General features: G+C 52.4%; 1 protein-coding gene across 1 annotated transcript; it reads left to right on the plus strand.

The window, feature by feature from the left end:
* Positions 1-2,639: 2,639 nt before the first annotated feature.
* Positions 2,640-17,857, plus strand: GUCY2D (guanylate cyclase 2D, retinal). Its single transcript, XM_009189617.3, has 19 exons — positions 2,640-3,437; positions 3,521-3,825; positions 6,154-6,505; positions 6,872-6,956; positions 7,234-7,336; positions 7,739-7,840; positions 9,289-9,369; positions 12,252-12,458; positions 12,558-12,714; positions 13,214-13,363; positions 14,034-14,182; positions 14,758-14,921; positions 15,015-15,207; positions 15,484-15,658; positions 15,900-15,998; positions 16,084-16,178; positions 16,345-16,430; positions 16,582-16,688; positions 17,161-17,857. The coding sequence occupies exons 1-18, from the start codon at positions 2,717-2,719 to the stop codon at positions 16,667-16,669; spliced, it is 3,312 nt and encodes a 1,103-aa protein (XP_009187881.2). The 5' UTR covers positions 2,640-2,716; the 3' UTR covers positions 16,670-16,688; positions 17,161-17,857.
* Positions 17,858-26,772: the final 8,915 nt, after the last annotated feature.

Below are 26,772 nucleotides of genomic sequence, written 5' to 3' on the forward strand. Positions count from 1 at the left end.
ATACTTCAGTGTGTATTTCCTATGAACAGGGATAGTCTAACATAACTACACTACCATTACTAACTTTATAACTTTACACTGTTTTGAATCTCCTGTGATATTCCAATTTTGTCAATTGCCAATTTTTTGGTTAATGTTGATGTTCTTTATAGCATTTTTATAACCCCATAAGCCCTATAACCATTTTTCTTTTCTTTTCTTTTCTTTTTTTTTTTTTTTTTTTTTTTGAGATGGAGTCTCGCTTTGTTGCTTAGGCTGGGGTGCAGTGGCACAATGTTGGTTCACTGCAACCTCCGCTTCCCAGGTTCAGGTGATTCTCCTGCCTCAGTCTCCTGAGCAGCTGAGATTACAGGTACACTCCACCATGCCTGGCTAATTTTTGTATTTTTAGTAGAGATGGGACTTCACCATGTTGGACAGGCTGGTCTCAAACTCCTGACCTCAAGTGATCCGCCTGCCTCAGCCTCCCGAAGTGCTGGGATTACAGGCGTGAGCCACGGCACCCGGCCTCAAGTTCTATAACCTTATAGCACTTTAAAAAAATCCAATGATACAGAATCCAAACTAAGGGGAGGTGTTACATATACTTGTCATGTCTTTTTAGGTTCCTTTAATCTGAAACAGTTCCTCAACCTCTATTTGCCTTATATGACATCGACATTTTTGAAGAATGAAGTCCTCCCCACCTTTTTATATAGAACATTTCTCATTTAGTGTTTATCTGATGTTTCCTTGTGATTAGATTTGAAGTAATGCTGGAACATTGCAGAGATGTATTGTGCAGCATTGCGCAGATGTAGTATTATGTCCTTCTCAGGATATCACATCTGGAGGCACAGAATGTCTCTCTGCCCCTCATGGTTAATTCTGATTACTTGCTTAAAGTATTGCCCTATTTCTCCACTGTACAATACAATGACAGTTTTTTATTTTATTCCCCCCTCCCTTCCAACTCACGGCAATCTGTAGGGAGATACTTTTAGACCCTGCAAAAGTCCTGCTCCTCATCCAACATTTCCCCCTAGCTTTCAAATCCACTAATGATTCTTAACTTATCCAATCTTTGCCACCATGTCTGAAAATGATTTATTTAAAAGTTTTTAAGTTTTATTTTTCACATATAGGTCTTTGACCTGGAATAGATTTTGTGTATGGTGTGAGATAGGGATTGAATTCTATTTCCCCCCAGATGGCTAATCAGCTCTATTTGTTGAAGTTCATTCTTTCCCAGTTGGTAAGAAATGTCCACTTCACACATTTGCTGTGCTTGTTTTAGTACTGTAGATTCTATTTCATTGGTCCATTTGTTTATCCTTGTGCCCAAACTATGAAGTCTTCATTGCTATAGCTTTATAATAAATATTTATATAAATATATAATCGCTATCACTACATAATGTGGATTTATATAAATATATAATATATAATTGCTATGGCTTTAGAATATATATTTATATAATTGCTGTTTCATATATAATTACATATTTATATAATTGCTATGTTTATATATTATATATTTACATAAATATATAATTGCTATTGCTTTATAATAAATTTGTATATCTTATAGGGCATCTTTCATTATACTCTTCTCTAAAATTGTTAGCTATTCTTGCCATCCGGGCAATTATATTCATTTTCACAACAACCTTCAGATTAAGCAATTGTCCAAGGTCCAAAAATTGTCCAAGGTCCAAAAAGAGGGACTTGGAACCCAGGTCTGTCCGAGGCCAAAGCTCTTTTCATTACTTCCTGAGGTCCTGCCAAAGGGGTGGTTTTCTAGGCATGGAGAAGCAGAGGTCAGAGAATCAAGTGTGGTGAGAGAGAGAAGAGCAGTGAAAGAAGAAAGGCAGGTGTCAACTTGGTGTGGGTTTGGTCTCTGGGATATAGACTTTGCCAGCCAAAGGATGGAGCTTGAACTTAGCTGGCAGAACTGGAAACAGAAGATTGTAAGGAAAGGGACTGAGATCAGAGTTTCTTCTCCAGGACGGATCACCCACAGCTGCCCATGGGCAGGCGCTTGTCACTTTCTGGCTGAGTAGAGCAGTGTGGCCCAAGGCTGAAAGGGGAAACTGCGGCTGCTTTTGTGCAGGGGTGGTGGTGATGAGGGTGATGTGGGGGGCTGGAAGGCATGGAGGGGAAAGGATCTGGCTGACTACCTGGAACCCAGGACAGATCCCACCCCAGAAAGGCGCAGTAGGGGCTCTCATCCTCCACTAGCCCGCCCCTCCCTGCCTAATTAAGGACCCTAATCAGCTTGGGGAGATTAAGGGCTCTGGCCGGCTGTATCCACGCCCCCGCCCTGGCCTGGGCTGGCAAGGAAGACCTGTGGGCGGGCGTCAAAAGGGGGACCGGCCCTGTGACCCCTCACCGGGGCCGTGGGCCCGAGCCCCGGACTTCCCGGTAAGTGTCAGAGGCCCCTCCGCTGGGATAGGGTCGGTCTGAGGGCGCGGGCGAGTCCCTGCTGACCCCTGACGCCTCCAACGGGGGGAGGGGCAAGCCGGATGGGAGCGGGAAGCCGGGGCGGCAGAAGGGGGCTTCGGAGCGGTGTCCTTGGCCCCAGTTAGTCTTCCCAGCCTCCGGAGGGGGCGGTAGCAACAGAATCATCCCATGGGTTACTCGGGCTTGGAGAAACTCTGGGTTACGGGGAGAACCCTAAGGGAGGCCAGGGGTCTCAGTCGCTCAGCCTTCTCCGTCTGTGTTCGCAGAAGCCGGCAATGACCGCCTGCGCCCGCCGAGCGGGTGGGCTTCCGGACCCCAGGCTCTGCGGCCCCGCGCGGTGGGCTCCGGCCCTGCCCCGCCTCCCCCGGGCCCTGCCCCGGCTCCCGCTCCTGCTGCTCCTGCTCCTGCTGCAGCCCCCCGCCCTCTCCGCGGTGTTCACGGTGGGCGTCCTGGGCCCCTGGGCTTGCGACCCCATCTTCTCCCGGGCCCGCGCGGACCTGGCAGCCCGCCTGGCCGCCGCCCGCCTGAACCGCGACCCCGACCTGGCCGGCGGCCCCCGCTTCGAGGTCGCGCTGCTGCCCGAGCCGTGCCGGACGCCGGGCTCGCTGGGGGCCGTGTCCTCCGCGCTGGCCCGCGTGTCGGGTCTCGTGGGTCCGGTGAACCCTGCGGCCTGCCGGCCGGCCGAGCTACTCGCCGAAGAAGCCGGGATCGCGCTGGTGCCCTGGGGCTGCCCCGGGACGCAGGCGGCGGGCACCACGGCCCCTGCCTTGACCCCCGCAGCGGACGCCCTCTACGCCCTGCTTCGCGCATTCGGCTGGGCGCGCGTGGCCCTGGTCACCGCCCCCCAGGACCTGTGGGTGGAGGCGGGACACTCACTGTCCACGGCACTCAGGGCCCGGGGCCTGCCCGTCGCCTCCGTGACTTCCATGGAGCCCTTGGACCTGTCTGGAGCCCGGGAGGCCCTGAGGAAGGTTCGGGACGGGCCCAGGGTCACAGGTAGGCTCCCCTGCAGGGTGCGAGGAGGTCGGCGGGTCCTGCCGGCAGCCGGGCGGCGCCGCGAGCCAAGCCTCTGTCCGCAGCAGTGATCATGGTGATGCACTCGGTGCTGCTGGGCGGCGAGGAGCAGCGCTACCTCCTGGAGGCCGCGGAGGAACTGGGCCTGACCGATGGCTCCCTGGTCTTCCTGCCCTTCGACACAATCCACTACGCCTTGTCCCCAGGCCCGGAGGCCTTAGCTGCACTCGCCAACAGCTCCCAGCTTCGCAGGGCCCATGATGCCGTGCTCACCCTCACGCGCCACTGTCCCTCTGAAGGCAGCGTGTTGGACAGCCTGCGCAGGGCCCAAGAGCGCCGCGAGCTGCCCTCTGACCTCAATCTGCAGCAGGTAGATGGTCCTGGGAGGAGGGAAGAAGGCAAGGGAGAGGGGAGAGGACAGCCAAAGCGGGGAGAGGAGGATGGAGCCAATGGAGAAAGAACCACTGGCAGCTCTAGCTGTTTGGAGTTTCCTAGGTAATGCAGAGGCTCTGGCCTTGCCTGGGATCTCTTAGTGTATGGGGATTGCCTCCAGAGAGTAGGCAATGAGACCTCTCAAGTCCAACATCAAGCAGTAAGCTCTAATGAACTGTCAACTGCAAAACCTTTTGCAATTGACTTCAAAGTAAACCCATTTCCACCACCACATACTCCCAGCTGTCTAAAATAAATACTTGATGTTCTTGAAAGCAGGAAGGAGGGAGGATGCCAATCCAACCTTCATCCCTAGTTCAGAGGTATTTCCTCTGGGGCATCATCTGGTGGTCTTAGCTTTTTAAGGGCCTAGACACCTTGCAAGAAGCAGAAAGTTCCCTGGGTGGATCCAGGGGCAATCCTCACCAGATCCATAGTGCATTTCCAACATCCAGCTACTACCTAGGGTTCCCCAAGTCCCCAGAATCCCAGTTCAGATCATCTAACTTTACTCCAGCCACAAAGGAGGACTAGAAACCACTATGAGAAGGGAATTTAGATGTCAATGGGCAGTGAATTAACCACCACAAAGGCCCAACTCACAGGGGGCTGCATGAGAGAAGGCTGTGGGTCATAGGGGTTGCAATTTCCCACCAATGCCCCTAGATTCCTCCAAGAGGACTGGAGGTGGCCAGTGGAGGTGGGGCGGTGCGGTGATGGGAATAGTCAGAAGAGAATACAGATTAGGAATCATAGTGACATGTGATGGAGGGAGGGTCGGCACTGGCGAGAAGGAGGTTAAGAAAGTAGAGAGAAAAGCTCTTCAGCTCTCAGTAAGTACCATGGCTGTCCTCTCCGCTGCCCAAGCCTCTGAGCTTGTGAGTCACCCTTGATTCCTTGAATTCTTCGCCCCCACTTCCAGACATCAAGCACTGTTACTGTTACTTCCTAAAGATCATTTGAATTCGTCCACTTTCTCCATCTTTACTGTCACTGCCCTGATTCAGGCCACAGCACCCCCAGCCCAAATCCCAAAACATAATCTCTCAGACGGTCTTTGCTTCAACACTCACCTGCCCAACACCCTTTTCCACCCAACAACCAGATCAAGCTTCAGAAATCTGACAGATCTCACACTGTCGTGCTCCTGTTCAAAGCCTCACAGTGACTTCTGTTGCCCTGGATAGATGCAGGCCTCTCCACATGGCTTACCAGCTCTCCTGTCTTTCTCTCTCTTCCACCTTCCATGAACTTCAGCCAGACCAAGCTACTCCGTGTTCTCTAAATGTGTCCTTCTCTTTTGCCTCTGAGCTTCTGAGTGTGCTGTGTCCTCTCTCTTGTCCCTGCCTGCCCTGGATAATTCTGACTCATCCCACAGCTCCTTCTGTCCCCAGCCTAGGTTGGAGACACCCATTCCTGTCTCTGCAGCTCCCTCAGTTTCTCTACTTTTACTCATTGCACTGCCTGAACACCCCTGTCTCTTTGGCAAGAAGAAAGGTTCCTTGAGACAGGGTCTGTCTTGTACACTGATACATCTTTGGTGCTCTGCACAGTGCCTGGCTCTCTGAGAGATGGCAACTGGGAATAATAGAGAAGCCTGATAAGCTCGGGTGGTAACAATGGAGAAGGTTTTTTGTTTGTTTTGTTTTTGTTTAGTTTTGTTTTTTGTTTTTTTAAGGAAAAACAGAAAATAGAGGCCAACCAAAAGATAGGTGAGAAGGCTTTCAGGTGAATGGTAGGTGATGAGATTAAAACTATATTCTGGGCAACCAACAGGAAGAAGAGAGAATCTACAGGTTATGGAGAGTTAGAATCAACCAATGGTCAGAGAGGAGGCTGAGTCCTGAAAAGAGGAACCAGTTAGTGGGGAGAGCAGGTGTGACAGCCAATAGGGGAGGGAGGAAGAGATAGCCAATGGAAAGAGGGGAAGAGTTAGCCAATGGGGAGGGACAAAGAGTTAGCTAATGGGGAGGGAGGAAGAGCTAGCCAATGGGGAGAGATGAAACATTAGCCAATGGGGAGGAAGGAAGAGATAGCCAATGGAGAGGGAGGAAGAGATAGCCAATGGGAAGGGAAGAAGAGTTAGCCAATGGGGAGGGAGGAAGAGATAGCCAATGGGGAGGGATCCTAGGAACAACTAACTGGAAGGTGGGAACAGTGGATACCCTGGGCTTGACCGGCTGTGAAAGAATTGGCGTGGCCAGGGAATTCTGGTCTGTCTGTGGACTGTGACCCCGACCTCTGAGCCCCTACTGTCCTTCTCCAGGTCTCCCCACTCTTTGGCACCATCTACGACGCGGTCTTCTTGCTGGCGAGGGGTGTGGCAGAAGCGCGGGCTGCAGCGGGTGGCAGATGGGTGTCCGGAGCAGCTGTGGCCCGCCACGTCTGGGATGCGCAGGTCCCTGGCTTCTGCGGGGGCCTAGGAGGAGACGAGGAGCCTCCATTCGTGCTGCTAGACACGGACGCGGTGGGAGACCGGCTTTTTGCCACATACATGCTGGATCCTACCCGGGGCTCCCTTCTCTCCGCCGGGACCCCGATGCACTTCCCGCGTGGGGGATCAGCACCCGGACCTGACCCCTCGTGCTGGTTCGATCCAAACAACATCTGCGGTGGAGGTGAGGGCAAGCACCCCAGCCCCCACTGAGAGAATCCCCATGGACCATCCACGAAGTGGTGAAAGAGAGTGGACTCTATCCTGTAATCCATCTTCGATGCCCTTCTAGGCCCTCTCCCCGCCCCTGGCTTGCACAGGACCCCTCTCTTGCTGAGCTCCAAAGCCCTCTTGGAAACTTTCTAGCATTCCCAGACTCTCCCCTTTGAGGAATCTATGACCTCCCCCTAGAGGTCACAGGCCTGCCAAATGCTGGCCCCCATCCCCCTTTCCTGGAGGGGCCAGCATTTGGCATGACTCCATGCCTCCCTAGAGAAGAGGCCTCCCCTGATATCGCTCCTCAGTATACCTCCTGTCACTGTCCCTTCAGGACTGGAGCCGGGCCTCGTCTTTCTTGGCTTCCTCCTGGTGGTTGGGATGGGGCTGGCTGGGGCCTTCCTGGCCCATTATGTGAGGTGAGTAGTGGAATGAGGTAAGTAGGAAGTGAGTTTGTGCCAGAAATGGAAGTCTGCATCAAAAACAGCAGTCTGGGTTCACTCAAGAGTAGAAGAGATTTTTCTTGGGGTGAGGGGGTTCTGGTGGGCTGGTAGAGTCCCAGGGATGTCTGGTTTGGGGATGGCTGCCCTCCAGGACCCCTCCCCTGAGCCAGCATTATCCCTCCGCCCCATCCCCTGCTGCTCTCTTCTCACGGACCTTGGTGCCCTTGGTGGAGATGACCTCTTTCTCCACCAGGCACCAGCTACTTCACATTCAAATGGTCTCCGGTCCCAACAAGATCATCCTGACTGTGGACGACATCACCTTTCTCCACCCACATGGGGGCACCTCTCGAAAGGTGGGGGAGGCAGGGAGGCAGGAGCCAGTTGTCTTCTTTCTGTAAATTTGGTTCCTTCCCTGGGAAAGTCCCCACCCCAGCTCCCTACTTGGGAAGCCTGATTTCTACCCCAGTTCTGTCCCAAGTCTGAAGTGTAGGGATCAGCACCCTCATCTGTGCAATGAGGGTAACAGTACCTGTCCTGACTACTTTCCTGGGTGGGAGGTGAAGCTGCAACAAGAAAATGAATGTTTGCTTTGTAAACTGTAAGGCGTGCACTTGGGGAGTAATGTCATCATCACCTTCCCTCATTGAGATTCCTTCGCCTCCCATCTTTACATCCCCAAAACTCAGCCTGACCTCAACCCAGAACTCTGACACTAGAATATATTTTGACCTCTTGCATTGACCTCTACCTGCTAGGTGGCCCAGGGGAGTCGATCAAGTCTGGCTGCCCGCAGTATGTCAGACGTTCGCAGTGGCCCCAGCCAACCCACGGACAGCCCCAACGTTGGCGTCTATGAGGTGAGCCTGACCCCAGCCAGACAGAGAGACAGTAGGGGAAGAATGCTCAGGCCCTGGGCAGAGGGGAGGCGTACTCTCAAGAGGACAGGGAGTCATGCCAGATCCTGCAGGCTCCAGGAGATGGGGGATGGGAGCCCAGACAGGATCTAGGGAAAGGTCATGGATCCCTCAAAGGGAAGAACCTAAGAATCTTCCCTCCCCAAGGATTTTTCCCTAGCCACTGTCTGGGTGAGGGCTCCTCAAAAGCTAATCACAGTGACCCAGAGACTGAAGGCTGGAGCTGCTGGGGAGCATGCCGGGACCAGCATGCAACCTGGTGTGGCCACTGAGGCCATCTCCTACCCGATCAGAGCCTCTGGCCCTACCCCTCAGCATTTCCACACAATCCAGACCAGACTCAGGAACAGCAACCCCTAGAGGGGGAAAAGAAAGTCACAAAAGTATTAGGACATAAACTTTGGGGCTGGTAAATGTGAATGTGGTCAAGTGGAGGGGAGATAATGAGAACAGATTCAGAGAGAGCTGAGAGTGTTGAGCAAATCAAGAGAGTAGAAATTTAAAGCTCCTGGGCTTCAGGTCATGGGAAGGAATGCAGAGGCTCCTATCATGTCACCTGGAGATTATCACGGCCAATTCTCAGAGGAGGCACTATTGTCATTTGGGGCAGATTGTCCTAAATTGAATAGGACTACTCTGTGCCTTGAAGAATGTTCAGTGTTTCTTGTCTCTGGCCCTGTCCACCAAATGTAGCTCCTAGTTTTTGTGACAATTAAAAATGTCCCCACATTTATTTCCAAATGCTCCTTAGGGGTCAGTACTAAACCCCAATCCCCTTCTAGTCCAAATCCCTTATAAACAGACAGGGCCACCTGCGTAATTAGCGAGATCCAGGGCAAGATAGAAATGAGGGGCTCCTCGTTCATTCAAGATGATGGCAGGAGGTCATTGAACCAAGTTCGGGCCTTTCTGAGCATGAGGACCTGTGTGACTGCACAGGTCCCTTGCCCATGCACCTGCCTTGCCAACAGCTGAGGATGAGGTCCAGCATCCGGAGGGGAGCTGTCTATAGTTCAGTTACTTTACAATAAAGCCTGATATATCCAGATTCTTTACTCCCAGAACATGCTCTCTCATGGCAGTGGATGGTGATGAGGGTTGTGATGTCGATGATGCTTGTGGTTGTATTAATTCACTTAACAGGATTATTGGTGGGCACCCCTGGGGTAGTGAGGACAGCCATCCATAGCTTCTGAATATCTGTCATCCAGGGGTGGGTCCTCTCCCGGGTGCCTGTGAAGCGGATGGGCAGACATCAAACCCCTTGCTTCAATGCGTTTTGTCACATGGAAGATGCATTCTGGGACAGTGAGCCAATGGAAATGGGGGGGAGGGGTCCATCATGGGATTTTAAGAGACTGAGTTCCCTACCCCCGTCCTCTTTGCTGCAGGGAGACAGGGTTTGGCTGAAGAAATTCCCAGGGGATCAGCACATAGCTATCCGCCCAGCAACCAAGACGGCCTTCTCCAAGGTGAGACTTGGGCCTGTGATGGGGCCTAGGTGGCCATCGGTTTCTCCCTTCTTGCCTTCTCTTTGCAGCTGGGTACAGAGGTAGGTCTCAGTTAAGTGTCCCCTCTGGCTGAGTGTGGTGGCTTATACATGTAATCTTGGCATTTTGAGAGGCAGATGTGAGGGAAGATCACCTGAGGCCAGGAGTTCAAGACCAGCCTGGGCAACATAAAGAATCCCCGTCTCTCCAAAACATTAAAAATTAGCTGGGTGTGGCGTCACATGCCTGTAGTCCCAGCTACTCTTTGGAGGGTGAGGAGGGAGGATTGTTTGAGCCCAGGAGTTGGAGGTTACCGTAAGCTGTGATCATACTACTGCACTGCAGTCTTGGTGACAGAGCAAGACCCTGTCAAAATTAAGAGAAAAAAAGTTGTTTCCTTCACCCTGGAGTAGGCTTTCATTATTCCCTGTCACACCACTAGTTCTTTCCTTCGATCTTGTTGCAATGTGCAGTTATATGTTCTTCTGTCTGCCTGCTTGTTTCTGCCTCTCTTACTGGACTGTAAGCTGAGTGAGGGCCTCCTCCTTCCCCTCCATTGTATTCCCAGCACCCAACACAGTGTCTGGAACATTAGAGAGACGCAGTGAATGTTTGTTGAGCAAATGATAGAAAATAAAAAATGACTCACGTCTGTAATCCCAGCACTTTGGGAGGCCGAGGCGTGTGGATCACCTGAGGTCAGAAGTTCAAGACCAGCCTGGCCAACATGGTGAAACCCCGTCTCAACTAAAAATACAAAGAAATTAGCTGGGCATGGTGGCGGGCGCCTGTAATCCCAACTACTTCAGGAGGCTGAGGCAGGAGAATCACTTGAACCTGGGAGGCAGAGGTTGCAATGAGCTGAGATGGTGCCATTGCACTCCAGCCTGAGTGACAAGAGTGAAACTCTGTCTTAAAAAAAGAGAAAAGAAAAAAATGAGTTTCTGGTTCTGTCGGGCCACTTTTGCAGAATAACCCTAGACGTTCTGAATGAAGTGGAAAGTTGGCAAGGAGGCTGTAAAATGGCTTATTCTGGTCCTTACGACCTTAGTGTCTCCCTTTACCTCCACACCATGCAGCCTGGGCCTGGCCTCCTTCCCTGATTCCTCTACAGGAGCTCTTGGTCACAGATGCAGTGACTTAAGTGGACTATGTGTATGGGGGTTAATGAACTTGATCACCATTTAACACCAGGTGTTTAAAATGAAAAGTATCCACCAAAATTTTCCGACAGGCGCAGTGGCTTACGCCTGTAATCCCAGCACTTTGGGAGGCCGAGGCAGGCGGATCACGAGGTCAGGAGATCAAGACCATCCTGGCTAATATGGTGAAACCCCGTCTCTACTAAAAATACAAAAAAATTAGCCGGGCATGGCGGCGGGTGCCTGTAGTCTCAGCTACTCGGGAGCCTGAGGCAGGAGAATGGTATGAACCCGGGAGGCGGAGCTTGCAGTGAGCCGAGATCGCACCACTGCACTCCAGCCTGGGTGACAGAGCGAGACTCCGTCTCAAAAAAAAAAAAAAAAAAAAGAAAAAGAAAAAAAAGTATCCCCTTATTGGGCATGTGGACCAAGGACAATCTAGAAAGGGCACCAGTCAGCCAGCTAAGCCACCTTTTTTTCCAGCATGCCCCAATTGTGAGGTCACTGTCCTGCAGCACAGTCAGTCCTGTCTTCCCTAACTTGGGGAGGGTGGGAGTCTCAGACCTGATTGACACGATGATGTAACGCCCAGCACAGCAGCTACCGGCTCGGTTGCAGGCACAAGCCATTTCTGGTGTCCTTTGAAAGTGGCACAGCTTCAGGCCAGGCACGGTGGCTCATGCCTGTAATCCCAGCACTTTGGGAGGCCGAGGTGGGTGGACCACCTGAGGTCAGGAGTTCAAGACCAGCCTGGCCAACATAGCGAAACCCCGTCCCTATTAAAAATACAAAAATTAGCCAGGTATGGTGGCACACACCTGTAATCCCAACTATTCAGGAGGCTGAGACGGGAGAATCACTTGAGCTCAGGATGCGGAGGTTGCAGTGACCCGAGACTGGCCAACTGCGCTCCAGCCTGGGTGATAGTATAAGACTATCTGAAAAAATAAATAAATAAATAAATAAAAGAAAAGAAAGAAAGTGGCATAGCTCCTCCCTGGTTCTCCCAGCAAAGGCTGTTAAGTGAGAAGGAGAGGATGGTGGTTCCAGGAGCTTGTCCTTCATGAGCTGTTTCCCTTAAGACCCAGGCAGTTCAAAGTTTTATGGTTGGGGCCAGGCGTGGTGGCTCAGGCCTATAATCCCAGCACTTTGAGAGGCTGAGGTGGGAGGATCATTTGAATCCCGGAGTTCAAGACCAGCCTGGACAATATAGCAAGGCTCCCATCTCTACAGAAAAAGAATGTAAAATGTTGTCTAGGCATGGTGGCACAAGCCTGTAGTCCCAGCTATTCAGGAGGCTGAGGTCGGAGGATCGCTTGAACCCAGGAATGCAAGGTAGCAGTGACTTATGATCATGCCGCTACATACCAGTCTGGGCAACAGAGTGAGACCTCGTGTCTAAAAAAAAAAAAAAAAAGGCTTATGATCAATAAATCCGAACCTGCTTGGGTCCTGATCACCAATGCAAAATTGTCTTTTCATTCACAGCATTAGGCTAAACCATACTCGGTATCCGAACAGTGGCCCTTGACTATATTGTTTTTTCCAAAAAGAGAACTGTGTGTAGAAGAGAGCCTCCCTACATACCCTATCAACCATTTCATCCACCATTTGTACAAATCTCATCTTCTGAGTTTGGATACTCAAAAACAGATCTTGATTAACGGCCCCTCCCTGCATTGCCCCTGGGCAGAAAATGCCAGTCAACTATCCCCTTCTCAGCTCCAGGAGCTCCGGCATGAGAACGTGGCCCTCTACCTGGGGCTCTTCCTGGCTCGGGGAGCAGAAGGCCCTGCCGCCCTCTGGGAGGGCAACCTGGCTGTGGTCTCAGAGCACTGCACGCGGGGCTCCCTCCAGGACCTCCTCGCTCAGAGAGAAATAAAGCTGGACTGGATGTTCAAGTCTTCCCTCCTGCTGGACCTGATCAAGGTGTGTGTCGGGGGGTGGTGGGGTGACGTCCTGGGGGCAGGGATGGGGAGCAAGGGAACCAAGCAGGCTGAGGCTGCCTCTTACCCTACCCATTCCAAGGGAATAAGGTATCTGCACCATCGAGGCGTAGCTCATGGGCGGCTGAAGTCACGGAACTGCATAGTGGATGGCAGATTCGTACTCAAGATCACTGACCACGGCCACGGGAGACTGCTGGAAGCACAGAAGGTGCTACCGGAGCCTCCCAGAGCAGAGGGTAAGAGTTCCCTGCTCAGATGGGCATCCACCGGGATCCCCATTATTTCAAGGGTTTCTCCCCTGCTTCCTCCCTACCTCCGCCCTTGCACTCTCTCCATCCCGCATCCACCAGACACAACTGCTACAGAAAAAGATCTCGTGGCCTCTGAGAGGGTGGGCTCTGTGACTGAGGAGACGGGGCTGCTGGGGGCGGGACTTGTGCCTGAGCTGCCTGCAGCTGGGTTTGCTCTAACTGGAAGTTTGCCTGAGGGTGGGGCTTGCGCTCAAGAGACGGAGCCTTCCCTGGGCACCACCTTGTCTGAAGGGCAAGGCCTATTCGTGAGGGCCAGGCTTTCTCTGAGACGGCTCCTAGAGATAGTTGTAGGGCTGGTCTCAGGTTGCAGGGTCTCAGACTGGTCTCAGGCTGCAGAGTTGGTGGTGTCTGGGTGCCAACCTGGGCTTTCTGATGAGGGTGGGAGTCTTTCCCAGTGGCCCCACAGCCCCTTCCCCATCCCCAGACCAGCTGTGGACAGCCCCGGAGCTGCTTAGGGACCCGGCCCTGGAGCGCCGGGGAACGCTGGCTGGTGACGTCTTTAGCTTGGCCATCATCATGCAAGAAGTGGTGTGCCGCAGTGCCCCTTATGCCATGCTGGAGCTCACTCCCGAGGGTAAGGCTGCCCTGTGCATGGAGTTCGGGCCAGAGGGGCACCCTGCAGTTAGAACAGAGCCAGCCTCACTCTTTCCTCTAAAGCGAAGCCCAGTGATGAAACTCAATTATACGGAGGCCCCTTAAAGCTGGCGTCTGCGGGTCCCAGTACAGAAAGCCGTGCATGGCCAGGGTGGGGAGGGTGGTTCATGAGGTCCTAACACAACAGCTTCCTCTGTCTTGATCCTGGACCCAAACTGCTCCCACAACTGACAGAGCAGGCTCCTCTCTGTTCTCAGGGGTCCCTGGGAGGAGCAGGGGAGGGGGAGTGGGTAAGAGGGTAGTCCAATCTGGTTCCAATCTACATCCCTTCCCCACAGGACTCTGAGCAAGCTACTTGATCACTTATCCCTCACTTGTCTTACGTACAATAAATGTTAGTTTCTTTGCCTATGTCCCCTCTTACTGACCCCCAGAGTTCGAGGTCCTCTTGTTCCTCCTAGCAACCCCCTTCCACACCGTACTCTCCCTCCACACCGTACTCTCCCTCCACACACACACACTGAAGCTCTGATGTAAAGAAACCCCTGCCAGGCACCCCCTCCCACATCTTGGTCTTCAACAGTCAGGCCAGGGTCAGAGGCAGCTTGTGTTCTAGGGCACTCCCCCTCACTGTCCTCTCATGCCTCCAGAAGTGGTGCAGAGGGTGCGGAGCCCCCCTCCACTGTGTCGACCCTTGGTGTCCATGGACCAGGCACCTGTGGAGTGTATCCACCTGATGAAGCAGTGCTGGGCAGAGCAGCCGGAACTTCGGCCCTCCATGGACCACACTTTCGACCTGGTCAGGGGCTGGGAGTGGGCAAGGACTGGGCTGGCCTCTGGGATCCCAGATGTTTGTCAGCAACCTGAGACAGCTGCAGGCAGGCAGGCTGGCAGGACCTCTGGCCTTCCAGGCTGCCTCCTAAGGAGTAGCCTGAGGACTTGGGGTTTGGTGGGGCAGAATTAGAACGGAGGCTGTGGAGGCCTTTGGAGTGGGACATGGAGTTCTGTCTGGGTGGGAGGAATATTCAATTCAATTCAAATAACATTGATTGAGAACCAAGTATGTGCTTGGCCTCCTGTGACAGAAAGACCGTTGGCCTGGGAGTCCAAGGATTGGGCTGGCTCCAGTGCCCTGTCAATTACTAGCTGAGAACAACCGCCCTCTGGGAAGCCTCATTTCCCACGTGCCTCCTAATCATGTCTGAAGACACAGTGCCTAGCACCCCAGGGGTGCTTGACGAATAGTAGATGAATGGTGGTGGGGAGGGGGGTGTTCAGAGTGAACAGCCCCATGAGAGAGCCCATGAGGGGGGCATGAAAAGGGCATGGCAGCCCAGGTCTTCAGCAGCTTCACCGGCTTCCTTCTACTGCTAGTTCAAGAACATCAACAAGGGTCGGAAGACGAACATCATCGACTCGATGCTTCGGATGCTGGAGCAGTACTCCAGTAACCTGGAGGATCTGATCCGGGAGCGCACAGAGGAGCTGGAGCTGGAAAAGCAGAAGACAGACCGGCTGCTTACACAGATGCTGCCTCCGTGGGTGCCAGTGGGAAGGGGTGGGCTGGGAGGGCAGCTGGAGCCCAGCCAGGCAGAGTGGCCCCAGGTGACCTCACTGCCTGCTATCCCTAGGTCTGTGGCTGAGGCCTTGAAGACGGGGACACCAGTGGAGCCCGAATACTTTGAGCAAGTGACACTGTACTTCAGTGACATAGTGGGCTTCACCACCATCTCTGCCATGAGTGAGCCCATTGAGGTGGTGGACCTGCTCAACGACCTCTACACGCTGTTTGATGCCATCATTGGTTCCCACGATGTCTACAAGGTGGAGTGTGTAGGGGCCAAGCCCTCCTGACCTTCAATTCAGCTTCACCAGCCTCCAGGCCAGCCCTTCCTGCTCAGCCCCTAGCCTACCTGCCCAATCAATCTTCTTTCCCAGACCTCCTGTCCCTTATTTATTCCTCCAGTCCCCAGCTCAGTCCCTCCACTAGCAACCTGGTTCTGCATTAACCCCAGGTGGACCCCGTGACAAGAGGCAATCGCTTTGTGTGCAGGGGAGGAATACTCAAAAGGGAATTCACACAACTCCTTTTTCGCCCAGGTGGAGACAATAGGGGACGCCTATATGGTGGCCTCGGGGCTGCCCCAGAGGAATGGGCAGCGACACGCGGCAGAGATCGCCAACATGTCGCTGGACATCCTCAGTGCTGTGGGCACTTTCCGCATGCGCCATATGCCTGAGGTTCCCGTGCGCATTCGCATAGGCCTGCACTCAGGTAACTCCCGGGTCTTCCCAGGCTCCAGCCCATCTCCCTCTCTAGGGCCTGGCTCCAGATTTCCTGTAGAGGAGGCAACTCATGGAGTGGGGAGTGGGGCTTACCTTAAAGAGGATGAGCTTAACAAGGCTTATTTGGGGAGCTGGTGGAGGTTATGGGTGCGAAGATCCTCCAAGGCTCTACCCAGGTGCAGCCCAGCTGCCGGTCCTGCTAGCCCCGCCAACCCCCAGCATCTCCACAGGTCCATGCGTGGCAGGCGTGGTGGGCCTCACCATGCCGCGGTACTGCCTGTTTGGGGACACGGTCAACACCGCCTCACGCATGGAGTCCACCGGGCTGCGTGAGTGTGACGGGGACAAGAGGGGGAGGTGGGAGGGGGACACGGGAGGTGAGTCCCGAGCTCACGGCGTCCCCCACCGCCACAGCTTACCGCATCCACGTGAACTTGAGCACCGTGGGGATTCTCCGTGCCCTGGACTCGGGCTACCAGGTGGAGCTGCGAGGCCGCACGGAGCTGAAGGTGAGGCAGGACCCCGCCCCCTCCTGGAGGCCCCGCCCATCCCGGGCCACGGCTGCAACCTCAGCTCACCCTTCCTGACCCGGTCTCCCAGTTCCATCCAGACCTCGAGATCCCCCACCCCTCACCCCAGTCCGCCTAAGTCCTTCCCTCTCCCATGTCTCCCCAGGGCAAGGGCGCCGAGGACACTTTCTGGCTAGTGGGCAGACGCGGCTTCAACAAGCCTATCCCCAAACCGCCTGACCTGCAACCGGGGTGAGTGGCTGGTCTCCGTGGCAGGGCAAGGGACGAGGGATCGCTGCCTCCGGCTCTGTGTCTGACGCCCCGCGCGTGAGGCAGCGATGACGTGGGCCCTGCCCCCCACGTCCCATTCCCTTTCCCTGAGGTCACCGCCCCCTCCTTGCAGGTCCAGCAACCACGGCATTAGCCTGCAGGAGATCCCACCCGAGCGGCGACGGAAGCTGGAGAAGGCGCGGCCGGGCCAGTTCTCTTGAGAAGTGAGGCCCCGGACAGGTGCTGCCCCCTCCGCCCCCACCCCAACTGCCGCGTCCCCTCTGCTGCCTGCAGAACGTCCCACCCAAGCCAGGTGTCCCAATCCCTTTCTGACTTAAGAGAGCCGAGGCTGGTTCCTAAACCCCGGGGCTTCCCCTGGCAGGCAAGCACCGCTGCAGAAATTTTGGCTCAGTAGGTCTGGAGTGGTCTGGGAATCCAGGCTTAGGAAACTCTATAATTGGGGCCTTCTGTGACCCCTTCCCTGGCCCTATCTCATCCCCATCACATAAACCTGGCTTCCCCAGAAGCCTCACAGGCTGTGCATTGCACAGGAGACAACTCTAGGGGGCAGCAGTCACCAGAGGACAATGTGAAAGCAGAGGCTCTGCTCACTCCCCTCCTGCAAGAAACTGACCCGTGACCCACTCCTTCCTAGGTGAACCCCATGACCCCTTTCCTCAACTTCCCTCTGAGATACCCCTCTTTTCTTCAGGATTGTTCTGGAAGGTCCTTTTCCTGAAAGTTGCTGCTATAGGTGACTGGAAGCCTGGCTAATGCTGGTGGACTCTGCCCAGCTCTGCCTCAAAGGATTTTGGGCCTTTACAAGAGCTGGTTGCAAACCAGCCATGTGACCTTGGGAAAGTGTCACGCACTGTCTGCTGTGATCCCCTCAGTGGCGAAATGAGGGGTGGCCTAAATGGTTCCCATGGCCCCTGTGCCCCTGACAGCTGGGTGGCTGTGGCCCTCAGCACCAGGAACCCTGAATCCATCAGGGGATGTGAGGGTCAGGGATTCTCCGCTTCCCAGTGTCTCTCAAGGACCCAGGAAGGAGGATCTGGGATTGATGTCCCAACCCCAGAGGAAGTGGAAACCCCAGAGGAAGTGGAGTTCTGTTCCACCAGAGCAGGATTTGTCACATGGCCTGAGGGGGCAAGGGCTTCTGTTCAGCCTCAAGCTTCATTCCTATCTCCATCTCCCACCAGTCAGAAACTGGCTGCTTCTCCTGTGGCACAATCAGGTAATGCCCAAGTGCAGAGAAAAGCTTGCTTCAAGGCTTTGGGGAAAGGAAATTGCACCACACCTTGACTAACCAGAACACCCAAAGAAGAGCAGCATTCTCTGTTTAACTGGGAGCTGCTGAGCAAGCAGTTGGACAGAAAATCCTCTCTACTTATTTTTTTTTTTTTTTTTTTTTTGAGTCTCACTTTGTCACCCAGGCTGGAGTACAGTGCAGTGACACAATCTCGACTCACTGCAACCTCCTCCTCTCAGGGTCAAACAATTCTCCTACCTCAGCCTTTCAAGTAGCTGGGATTACAGGTACCTGCCACCACGCCTGCGTAACTTTTTTTTTTTTTTTTTTTTTTGTGGTTTTAGTAGAGACGGGGTTTCACTATGTTGCCCAGGGTGGTCTTGAACTGACCTTAAGTGATCTGCCCACCTCGGCCTCCCAAAGTTCTGGGATTACAGTTGTGAGACACCACGCCTGACCTCTGCTTAGATCTTCGCAACAATTACCAATGCCCTGTCCTGGCAAGTCCCCAGCTGAAGTTTCCTTTGTGAAACTCTGACCTTCTAGAGCCTGGGCCTTGGCACATTTGACTCTCGGTGTCTGTCACCCTTGCTACAGACCCTGGAAGAAGTTTGCAGCAGGCTAGGAAACCACCTAGGCTGCCACCAGAGGTAGTGAGTATCCAGTCCCTGGAGGGGTGAAGGCAGAACTGGAGACATCATTGACCAGGGGTACGACAGTGAGAGGGAATTCTGGAACTAAACCTTCACCACGCCAAGTGTGGTTGGTGGGCCAGGGTCAGCATTGCCTGCGAACTCGTTAGAAATGAAGGCTCTCAGGGCCCCACCCCAGACCTGCTCAGTCAAGATCTGCATTTTAACAAGTTCCTGCAAAATATTGACATGCTCATTAAAGTTTCTGAATCATAGAACTAAATCACCCTAAGATCTTTAAATCTTAGAATCTCTAAGGGTCTCATAAAGCCAGGCTGGAAACTAGCCACTAAACTTGTTTTGTTTGGCCTATGAAGTGTTTCATTTTGAGCTAACATTTAAAAATCAAGAGCTTCCACATTTTAAAAATGTATAGCAGATTTCCCCCTTCTCTTGAAATCGGAAGCCTCACATGAGGTTTGTGTCACCACTTAACCACATTCTGCTGCGGCTAAAGAGTAACAGTCCCCTTTATCCAGATATCACCACTCCCCACAGACTCCGAGACACCAAGATTTTCTGAACATTCCTTTATATTCCCTCCTGGTGCCTGTAGACACTGAGCTTGGGACTCTTTAGCAGGTATTAGGATTATAGGGGCCCCTGGAGGGAGCTTTGCCTTTTTTTTTTTTAACTGATTCATGACTTCCACAGGCTTAGTGGTGTTCCCCTCCTTCCTAAAGGTAAAGGAAGAATATCAAACATCGAAAACCCAGCACTTGTAAGTTCTGGTTACCTAAGGTAAGGTTGCTAGAGAGAGCAATTTAGCGCAATTTCAAAAACATTTTAAATTGTGTTTGAACATGATGAATTAAAGATTAAAAACAAAATAAATCCCAGACATGCACACACACAAATTTTTAAAAGTTATTTACATTCTTGAAGATTTTCCTTAAGATTTTCTCTGTACTTAGGTCCCAGGGATTGAAGGGCAGATTCACATCTCTGGCCTTGGGCCTGACCATGTGGACAGAGCTCTCAGTCTCCTGTCTCTTCCCTCCCGTACCCGACCCTCCTGCCCTTCTCCTTCCTTCCCTCTATCCCTGCCTGCAAGGGCCTGGAGTAGTTAATGGTGTGAGATTTCGACCCTCCTGCCCTTCTCCTTCCTTCCCTCTATCCCTGCCTGGAAGGGCCTGGAATAGTTAATGGTGTGAGATTTCGGCAGCCTCAAGGAAGAGTCCAGGATTCCGTGCAGAGAGATTAGCTGGGACAGGCTTGGGCAGGGCTCCCCCCAGAAGCAGAGAAGAATGAGCCAGAGGGCAGACGCAGTTTGAGGTAGAAGTGGAGTGGGCAGGGCTGAGCCAGTTCCTTCCCAGCTTCGCTCAGCCTCCTTCCCAGGCTGGCCTCGAGCTCAAGTGACCAGATGTGATGGGGAGAAGAGCCCTGATCCCTCCCCAGCTAAAAGAACTTGGGGAACCCCCACCCCAGAGTTCACAGATCTAGTGGGAGAAGAGAAGGGAAAAGATGAAGCCTCAGCCTCTCCTTTCTCTGTTCCTATCTCCCTTTCTGCCCTATTCTCCTCTCTTTGTGTCCCCACAGTCCCCTTTCTGCCTGGCAGTCTCTCCCTGCCTTTCTCTGCAGTTTCCATCCTTTCTCTGGAAATCTCATTTCCTGGACCCAGTCAGTTATCCAGTCTCAGGGCTCTGCTGACTCAAGTCCTCCCCACGCTGTTCCTGGGGACTGGGCAATTCCCAGCGCATGAGAGCACCAGGGCCTGGCTTGGCACTGGGCATCCCCCACCGTCAGATGTGTTTACACTACCTCTGCCAGCTGGCCTGCGCCAGGAGCCCACACTCGGGGTTGTCCTTGCCTTGGAGATGGCTCTGTAGCTGGCAGAGCAGTGATGGCCAAAGCAGGGACCTCTCATAGCTGCTGCTTCAATCCACAGCAGAGACTGTACAGCGTGTCCCGGGGCTCACCCGGCGCCTTTTTTTTTTGGTGTGTGCTGCTCCTCAGGTCCTGGGCCCTGCTCCCTGTCCCATCTGCAGTGGACTCCCGGCACTCCCTTTGAGGAGGTGGGGTGAACTGCTCCTTGGGAGGGATTTGTGACACTGCACTGCTGGGCTGTGTTCCCTGGGCTCTTCTGGACCTTGCACCGTGGATACCAGGGCATGTGCCGTGCTATCTGGGTCCTGGGAGGGTGGCTAAAATAAAGGCGTGCTGTCTTCCATGTCGTGGTGTGTGCTGCTTTTAGCCCGGAGGGATAGTCTTGACACCCCCATCTCTGGAATGCTCAGCCCTGGCATTTCCAGGGAGGGTTTCAGATAGGGTTGAACCTTAGAGATGGCCTGAAGAGGGGAAGTGGCTGGGGACAACAGCCCCCAGGAACTCCTCTGCTCAGAGAACCAGTCGGGGAAGTCTCAGGCCTCTCAGGCTGCTGGAAAAGACCAGGGTCTCTGATGCTTTTGAGGTGGGTGATGTGACTTCATCCCTTGATTGTATGCAGAGAGAAGAAGAGAAGGACAGAGCTTATCTATGCTATGACTCCATGACCCATGGACCATAACCTACAACCACGGGAGCCAGAGTCCAAGACTGAAGGAACAGGGCCCCCAGATGGGAAAGTTGAGGTCCACTGGTCTCTGGGCAGGACCTCACCAACAACCCACACTCCACCTCTGACCCCTCACAAACCTGCTGGTGGAGCTCTAGAGCAGGAGAGACTATTCCAAAATCACCAGTGGGTGACTGGCCCCTAAGTTTCTGGGAGCCCAGCTGTTCCTGTGCCAGGCCCAATGTCCCAGACAGGATGACCTGTAATGGACATCGGCTGTTCTGCCTTCCCACATCCGTCCTGCTGGGCATCCGGCAGCCATCTGTGCCCCATTCTGGCTAGAACTGACTGCTGACTTTCCCCTTCAGGCCAGCCCAATCATTCCGTTCCTCTGGTCTCAAAGACAGACAGGTGAGCTGGGCCAGGCTGATGAAGCTCGGTGCTGGGACGTTGTTCGAAGCCATGGGGAGAAATTGTCTTCTTGGGGGTTGCTGAGAGGATGGGACATGGAGCGATCCTTGCCACCACAAAGACACAGCTGAACTGGCAGATGGAGGGAGACTAAGGCCTGATGGCTACTGTTTGAGCTGAGATACCTCACTGGGCCTAAAGCCAAGTCCAGCTGTTTAAGCAACATGGGCCAGCAAATTATTTTCTCTGCTTAAGTCAGGTTGCGTTGGGTTCTTTCCTTTCTTTCTTTCTTTCTTTCTTTCTTTCTTTCTTTCTTTCTTTCTTTCTTTCTTTCTTTCTTCCTTTCTTTCTTCCTTTCTTTCTTTTTTCTTTCTTTTCTCTGTTCATTCGTTCTTTCTTTCCTTTCTTTCTTCCTTTTCTTTCTTTCTTTATTTCTTTCTTTCTTTTCTTTCCTTCTTTCTTTCTTTCTTTCTTTTCTTTCCTTCTTTCTTTCTTTCTCTTTCTTTTCCTTCCTTCATACCTCAAAACCCTTACGATGGCTGGTCACAGTGGCTCATGCCTATAATCCTAGCACTTTGGGTGGCTGAGGCAAGAGAATCACTAGAGCCTAGGAGTTCTAGACCAACCTGGGCAACATAGCAAAACCTTGTCTCTACAAAACACAAAAATTAGCCAAGCATGGTGGTGCACACCTTCTGTCCCAGCTACTCGGGAGGCTGAGGCAGGAGGGTCACTTGAGCCCAGGAGGTCAAGGTTGCAGCGAGCTGAGATCACACCACTGCATTCCAGAGTGAGACTGTCTCAGACAAACAAAAATCCTCGTGACGTTTTCATAGTGACGAAATATTGGTGCATTTGATTACAATATGCTGATGGCTGCAAGTTCAACAGGAGGCTTTCCCATATACTCCACCTCCTCACCCAAACCACTATGCCAAACAGACACCTGTCCATAGCCACGCACTTTATGGCCTCGCTTCAACATCATTACCTTTGTCACTGGCCAGCATGTCATCTCCTAGGCCTCTCTCTCAGCCCTGATCACCCACTCCTAAGCTGCATGCCTCCATCAGCATGTTCCTGTTGCAACTATCAACCAGGGGCCACCAAGGCCACAGGAGGCCACTGAGGCCACAGGGGTTCTCCTGCATTGACTGGCTGGTCCTCAACCACAGCCTCTGGGGTCACCTCCCCCAGGGCTTAGCCTTTATCCGAGAATATAGAGATGGGCACCCAGAGCTCCTGCCACACTCTCTTCCAGGGCAGGGTTGAGGGCGGGGAAGGTCGGGGCCCCAGTGGAAACAAGACCTGAGGGACTGCATACCCAGCTTTGAAGGTCTGCACTGGAAGGCTCCAGCCTGCTTCAGGCCCTGAAAGGGCAACGAGGAGGGTCCAGTGCTGAGCCCTTGTCCTCAATGATGCCAAGGGGTAGAAGACTTTCTGGCCCTTGGAGAAGAGGCCCAACCATGGCGTGGCTGAAATGGATGATCTCAGGTTATCTCAAGACCAGAGCTGATCCCAGAAACTGGTCCTTCCCTGAGTAAATGCTTCCCAGAGAAGGCCAGAGGACATGACTGTGATGATGCAGCTCTCCAAGATGCTCCTCTGGGAGCCAGAAGGGAGGCAGAACCGGAGGTCCTGTGCTCCTCTTTTGAAGAAGGGAGAGGTTTAAGGCCATCAGCATGCTGAAGAGGGGAAGCCAGTACTATGAGGGAGACATGGGATGGGGTGACAGGGGAATGAGGCTCCTGCATCCAGTGGGGATAGATCTAGGCACGGGGGAGGGATTGCCTTGGATGGGAAGAAGGGAAGCCTTTGAAAGTATTAGAATAGGACAGCTTGGGCCTGGGAGGAGCTGCAGATTCCAGGACTTTCCATCAGGGGTTTCTGGTTTTTCAAGAAAGTGGAAGGTGAGGTCATCTTCTGAGTGTGTAGGGGAGGGAGGAGCACTATTTTACTCGCTACTGCTAGAAACCGGGCTAAGCACTTCATCTGATAAACCTCATTTGATACCTTGAGAATCTCACGAGGCATGTGCAGTTGGTCATTTGTATCCACAGGTTCTACATCCTCAGATTTTTTTTTTTTTTTTGGTGGGGGGACGGAATCTCGCTCTATCACCCAGACTGGAGTCCAATGGCATGATCTCAGTTCACTGCAACCTCTGCCTCCCAGGCTCAAGCGATTCTGCCGCCGCAGTCTCCTGAGTAGCTGGGGTTACAGGCGTGTGCCACGACGCCCAGCTATACATCCTCAGATTTAACCAACAGCAGATAGAAAATATCTGAAAAACAAAACAAAACAAAAAATAACAATACAACAATAAAAATAATACAAATAAAAACAATACAATATAACAACTATTTGCATAGCATTTATATTGTATTAGGTAATCTAGAAAATATTTAAGGTACACAAGAGGTTGTACTTAAGTTACATGCAAATACTTCTGTACCATTTTATATCAGGAACTTTAGCATCCTCAGATTTTGGTATCCAACGGGGTCCCGGAACCAATCCCCTAAGGATACCCAAGGAAACTGTCTATTACACTTCTGTTTTACAGATGTTAACACTGAGGCTTAGAAAGGTTGTTTGGACAGCCCAAGGTCACAAAAGCTACTAAATGAGCATCAGGACTCTACTATTCCAAAGTCGTAAACTCTACACTATTAATAAAGAGGCAAGAACTGATGGGACCAAGTCCCTGAGGAAATAGAAGTAGCTCTGGACAACAGAAGGCAAACTTCTTCCTCTGAGCCGGGAGCAGGAGTAGGAGAGATGAAGTCCACAAGTATTGTTTGTTTGTTTGTTTGTTTGAGATGGAGTCTCATTCTGTCACCCAGGCTGGAGTGCAGTGACGTAGTCTTAGCTCACTGCAACCTCCACCTCCCAGGTTCAAGCAATTCTCCTGCCTCAGCCTCCCGAGTAGCTGGGATTACAGGTGTGTGCCACCACACCCAGCTAATTTTTGTATTTTTAGTGGAGACAGGATTTCACTATGTTGGCCAAGCTGGTCTTGAACTCTTGACCTCAGGTGATCTTCCTGCCTTGGCCTCCCAAGATGCTGGGATTACAGGCGTGAGCCACCACGCCTGGCCAAGTCCACAAGTTTTTAATGGGAAGAAAAGGCTGCCAAAGAGCTTCCTTTCTGGTTTGGTGAGGGTAGGGGACAGGAAGGGAGCTCAGTGGGGAGGGGGTCTCTGTGGAGTTCCAGATCTCCCAGGTCTTCAGCCTGCTGGAGCCCAGGATCCCTGAGTGTGGAGACCCTGAGGAAAGGGCCACTCTCTAGTGTCAAGCATTCTCGGCCTCAAGGATCCAGCCTGCAGCATGAGAGGGCAGTAATAATCCAAACAGCAACATACACAGGAGGGACATCACAGGGCTGGGGGCAGCGGGTGGGTGCACAGGGAATGTGGAGGTGCCAGAGGCCTGAAGCCCATGGCAGCGATGGGGCCTGTTCAGCCATTGCCGGAAGCCAGGCTGCCTCTCCCTGACCAGGGAAGACCCTGCCACTAGCCAAAGCTAGCTGAGGCCCTGGACGCATTGGCTTTGCCTGTTTGGAAAATGTATAAGGGAATTACCAGACGGCTGAGAGGAGGCAGCTCTTCACCCAGGGCTGGGGGTTCTCACATTTGCAGAGGCCCCCATACTGCATGTGCTCTTTAGCATGGCTCAGCAACCCCAGAGCAGGGGCCAGGGAGGGGAGTAGGGCTTAACCAGGGGCATCTGGGGCAAGACAGGGTGGCAGGAGGATTTAAGGGGTTAGGGAGAAAGTGAGGAAGTGCCTCAGACACTGGTTTTAAACCTACCGCCTGCAGGAAGTCTTCCCCAAATCACATGGGGGATATTGATTTTGTTTTCTATTACCTGGAAATGGTCTCCCCATCGTTTCTGAGAAATCCGCACTATCTCACAGCTCATTGGCATTGCCAACTTACCTCCAGTGGGCACAGCCAGCCTAGCATCTTATATAAACCCTCCCCAGTGGACACAGGAAATTGGACCAGGGTGGGTTCCTGTCCCAAACTGGGTGGGTGAGAGCCCTTTGCTGGGGAACTTGGAATTGTTGCAAAGACACCCCAAAACCGTCTGTCTACCTCTTAGAGAATCCATAAACATGATCTGTTACGGCATTCATTCTCTGCCATGGGAACTGGAAACAAAGAACTGGAAGAGAGAGAGGACAAAACAAACATGCAGAGAAGAGAGAAATGGAGAGAATTTTCTAAGTTCTTACAACACTCCAGTCTCTGCCTTTGGCTATCACTGAGGCCCTGCTCGATCCCTGGCATTTTGTCCTTATAATAAGTTCTCCTCATTGCTTAAGTTCTCTCTATTCTCTCTGCAGAGAGTAGAGAATTCCTTACAAACTTAAGAGTCCTAATTACTTGAATCTCCCCAACCGCTAGAGTATTTCAGTCCTGTCTCGCTTCTGTGATGGATCCACTATTGCCCTGGGCCATATTTTACCTTGAAGATGACACTAGGGATTTCTTCTTTCCTTGGAGACAGGGTCTCACTCTGTCTCCTAGGAGAAAGTGCAGTACACCATCATTGCTCACTGCAGCCCTAACCTCCTGGGCTCAGGTGATCCTCCCACCTCAGCCTCCTGAGTAGCTAGAACTACAAGTGTGCACCACCACAACTGGCTACTTTTTTTAATTGTTATTTTCATAGAGACAGGGTCTCACTATGTTTCCCAAGCTGATCTCAAACTCCTGGGATCAAGTGAGCCTCTTGTTTCCCAAAGTGCTGGGAGTACAGACATGAGCCACTGCACCTGGCCCCCCTAACTTTTTTTTAATTAAAGGAAAGTTTATTCTTTTTGTACAAGTATCTTCAGGTACTTATAATTTTACAGTTTATAGTTATACATATAATTTTAGATGATTAAGAAAGGGATCCATTTTATAAGTTGAAGAGGTCAAGATGAAAGTGTTTTTCCTTTTGACACATGGTTTTAAAGCCATGGTCTTTGCTATAGATATTAAAGCTCCAAATGAAAGTATGGTTCTCCATTCTACAGGAGAAGTTTATTTTCTTTTGTTTCCAGCAAAGCTTTCAGCCCCCAGCCTCCATCATGGCACTAACTAGCTATACATGAGTGACTGGAACACACCTCTCTACAAATGGCCCAGTCCCCAACAGGTATGTTGAAAGAGGCTGTCTTTTAGGACCCTATAATAAAGGAATCCTTTATCAAAGGACATGCCCAAACCAGGTGCAACAATCCCACAGACTCTACTAATGCACACTTTATTGCCAGGGACAGTGACATTCATGGAGAGCAGAACAGAATCCTCCTCATTTACTAGAAGCAGCCAAATTCTCAGTCTCTTCCAAAGGGAATGAAGATCCAGCATGCTCCTCTGCCACTCCTCTCATGAGCAGGTAGGAGAGTGGGCACTCACTGGGCAGAGCCAGAGAGGAGGGGCAGCCATCAAGGAGAAAGAGGATGAAGCTAGGTTCCAT

The sequence above is a fragment of the Papio anubis genome, chromosome 17 (assembly GCF_008728515.1).
Source record: "Papio anubis isolate 15944 chromosome 17, Panubis1.0, whole genome shotgun sequence".
In the NCBI taxonomy this organism is placed as follows: domain Eukaryota; kingdom Metazoa; phylum Chordata; class Mammalia; order Primates; family Cercopithecidae; genus Papio; species Papio anubis.

Excerpts from the sequence above, each read along its gene's own strand:
- GUCY2D (XM_009189617.3), top strand. The coding sequence starts at position 2,717 with ATGACCGCCTGCGCCCGCCGAGCGGGTGGGCTTCCGGACCCCAGGCTC. Across the intron at positions 3,826-6,153 it reads CTGACCTCAATCTGCAGCAG|GTCTCCCCACTCTTTGGCAC; the intron begins GTAGATGGTCCT and ends GTCCTTCTCCAG. Across the intron at positions 6,506-6,871 it reads AAACAACATCTGCGGTGGAG|GACTGGAGCCGGGCCTCGTC; the intron begins GTGAGGGCAAGC and ends CTGTCCCTTCAG.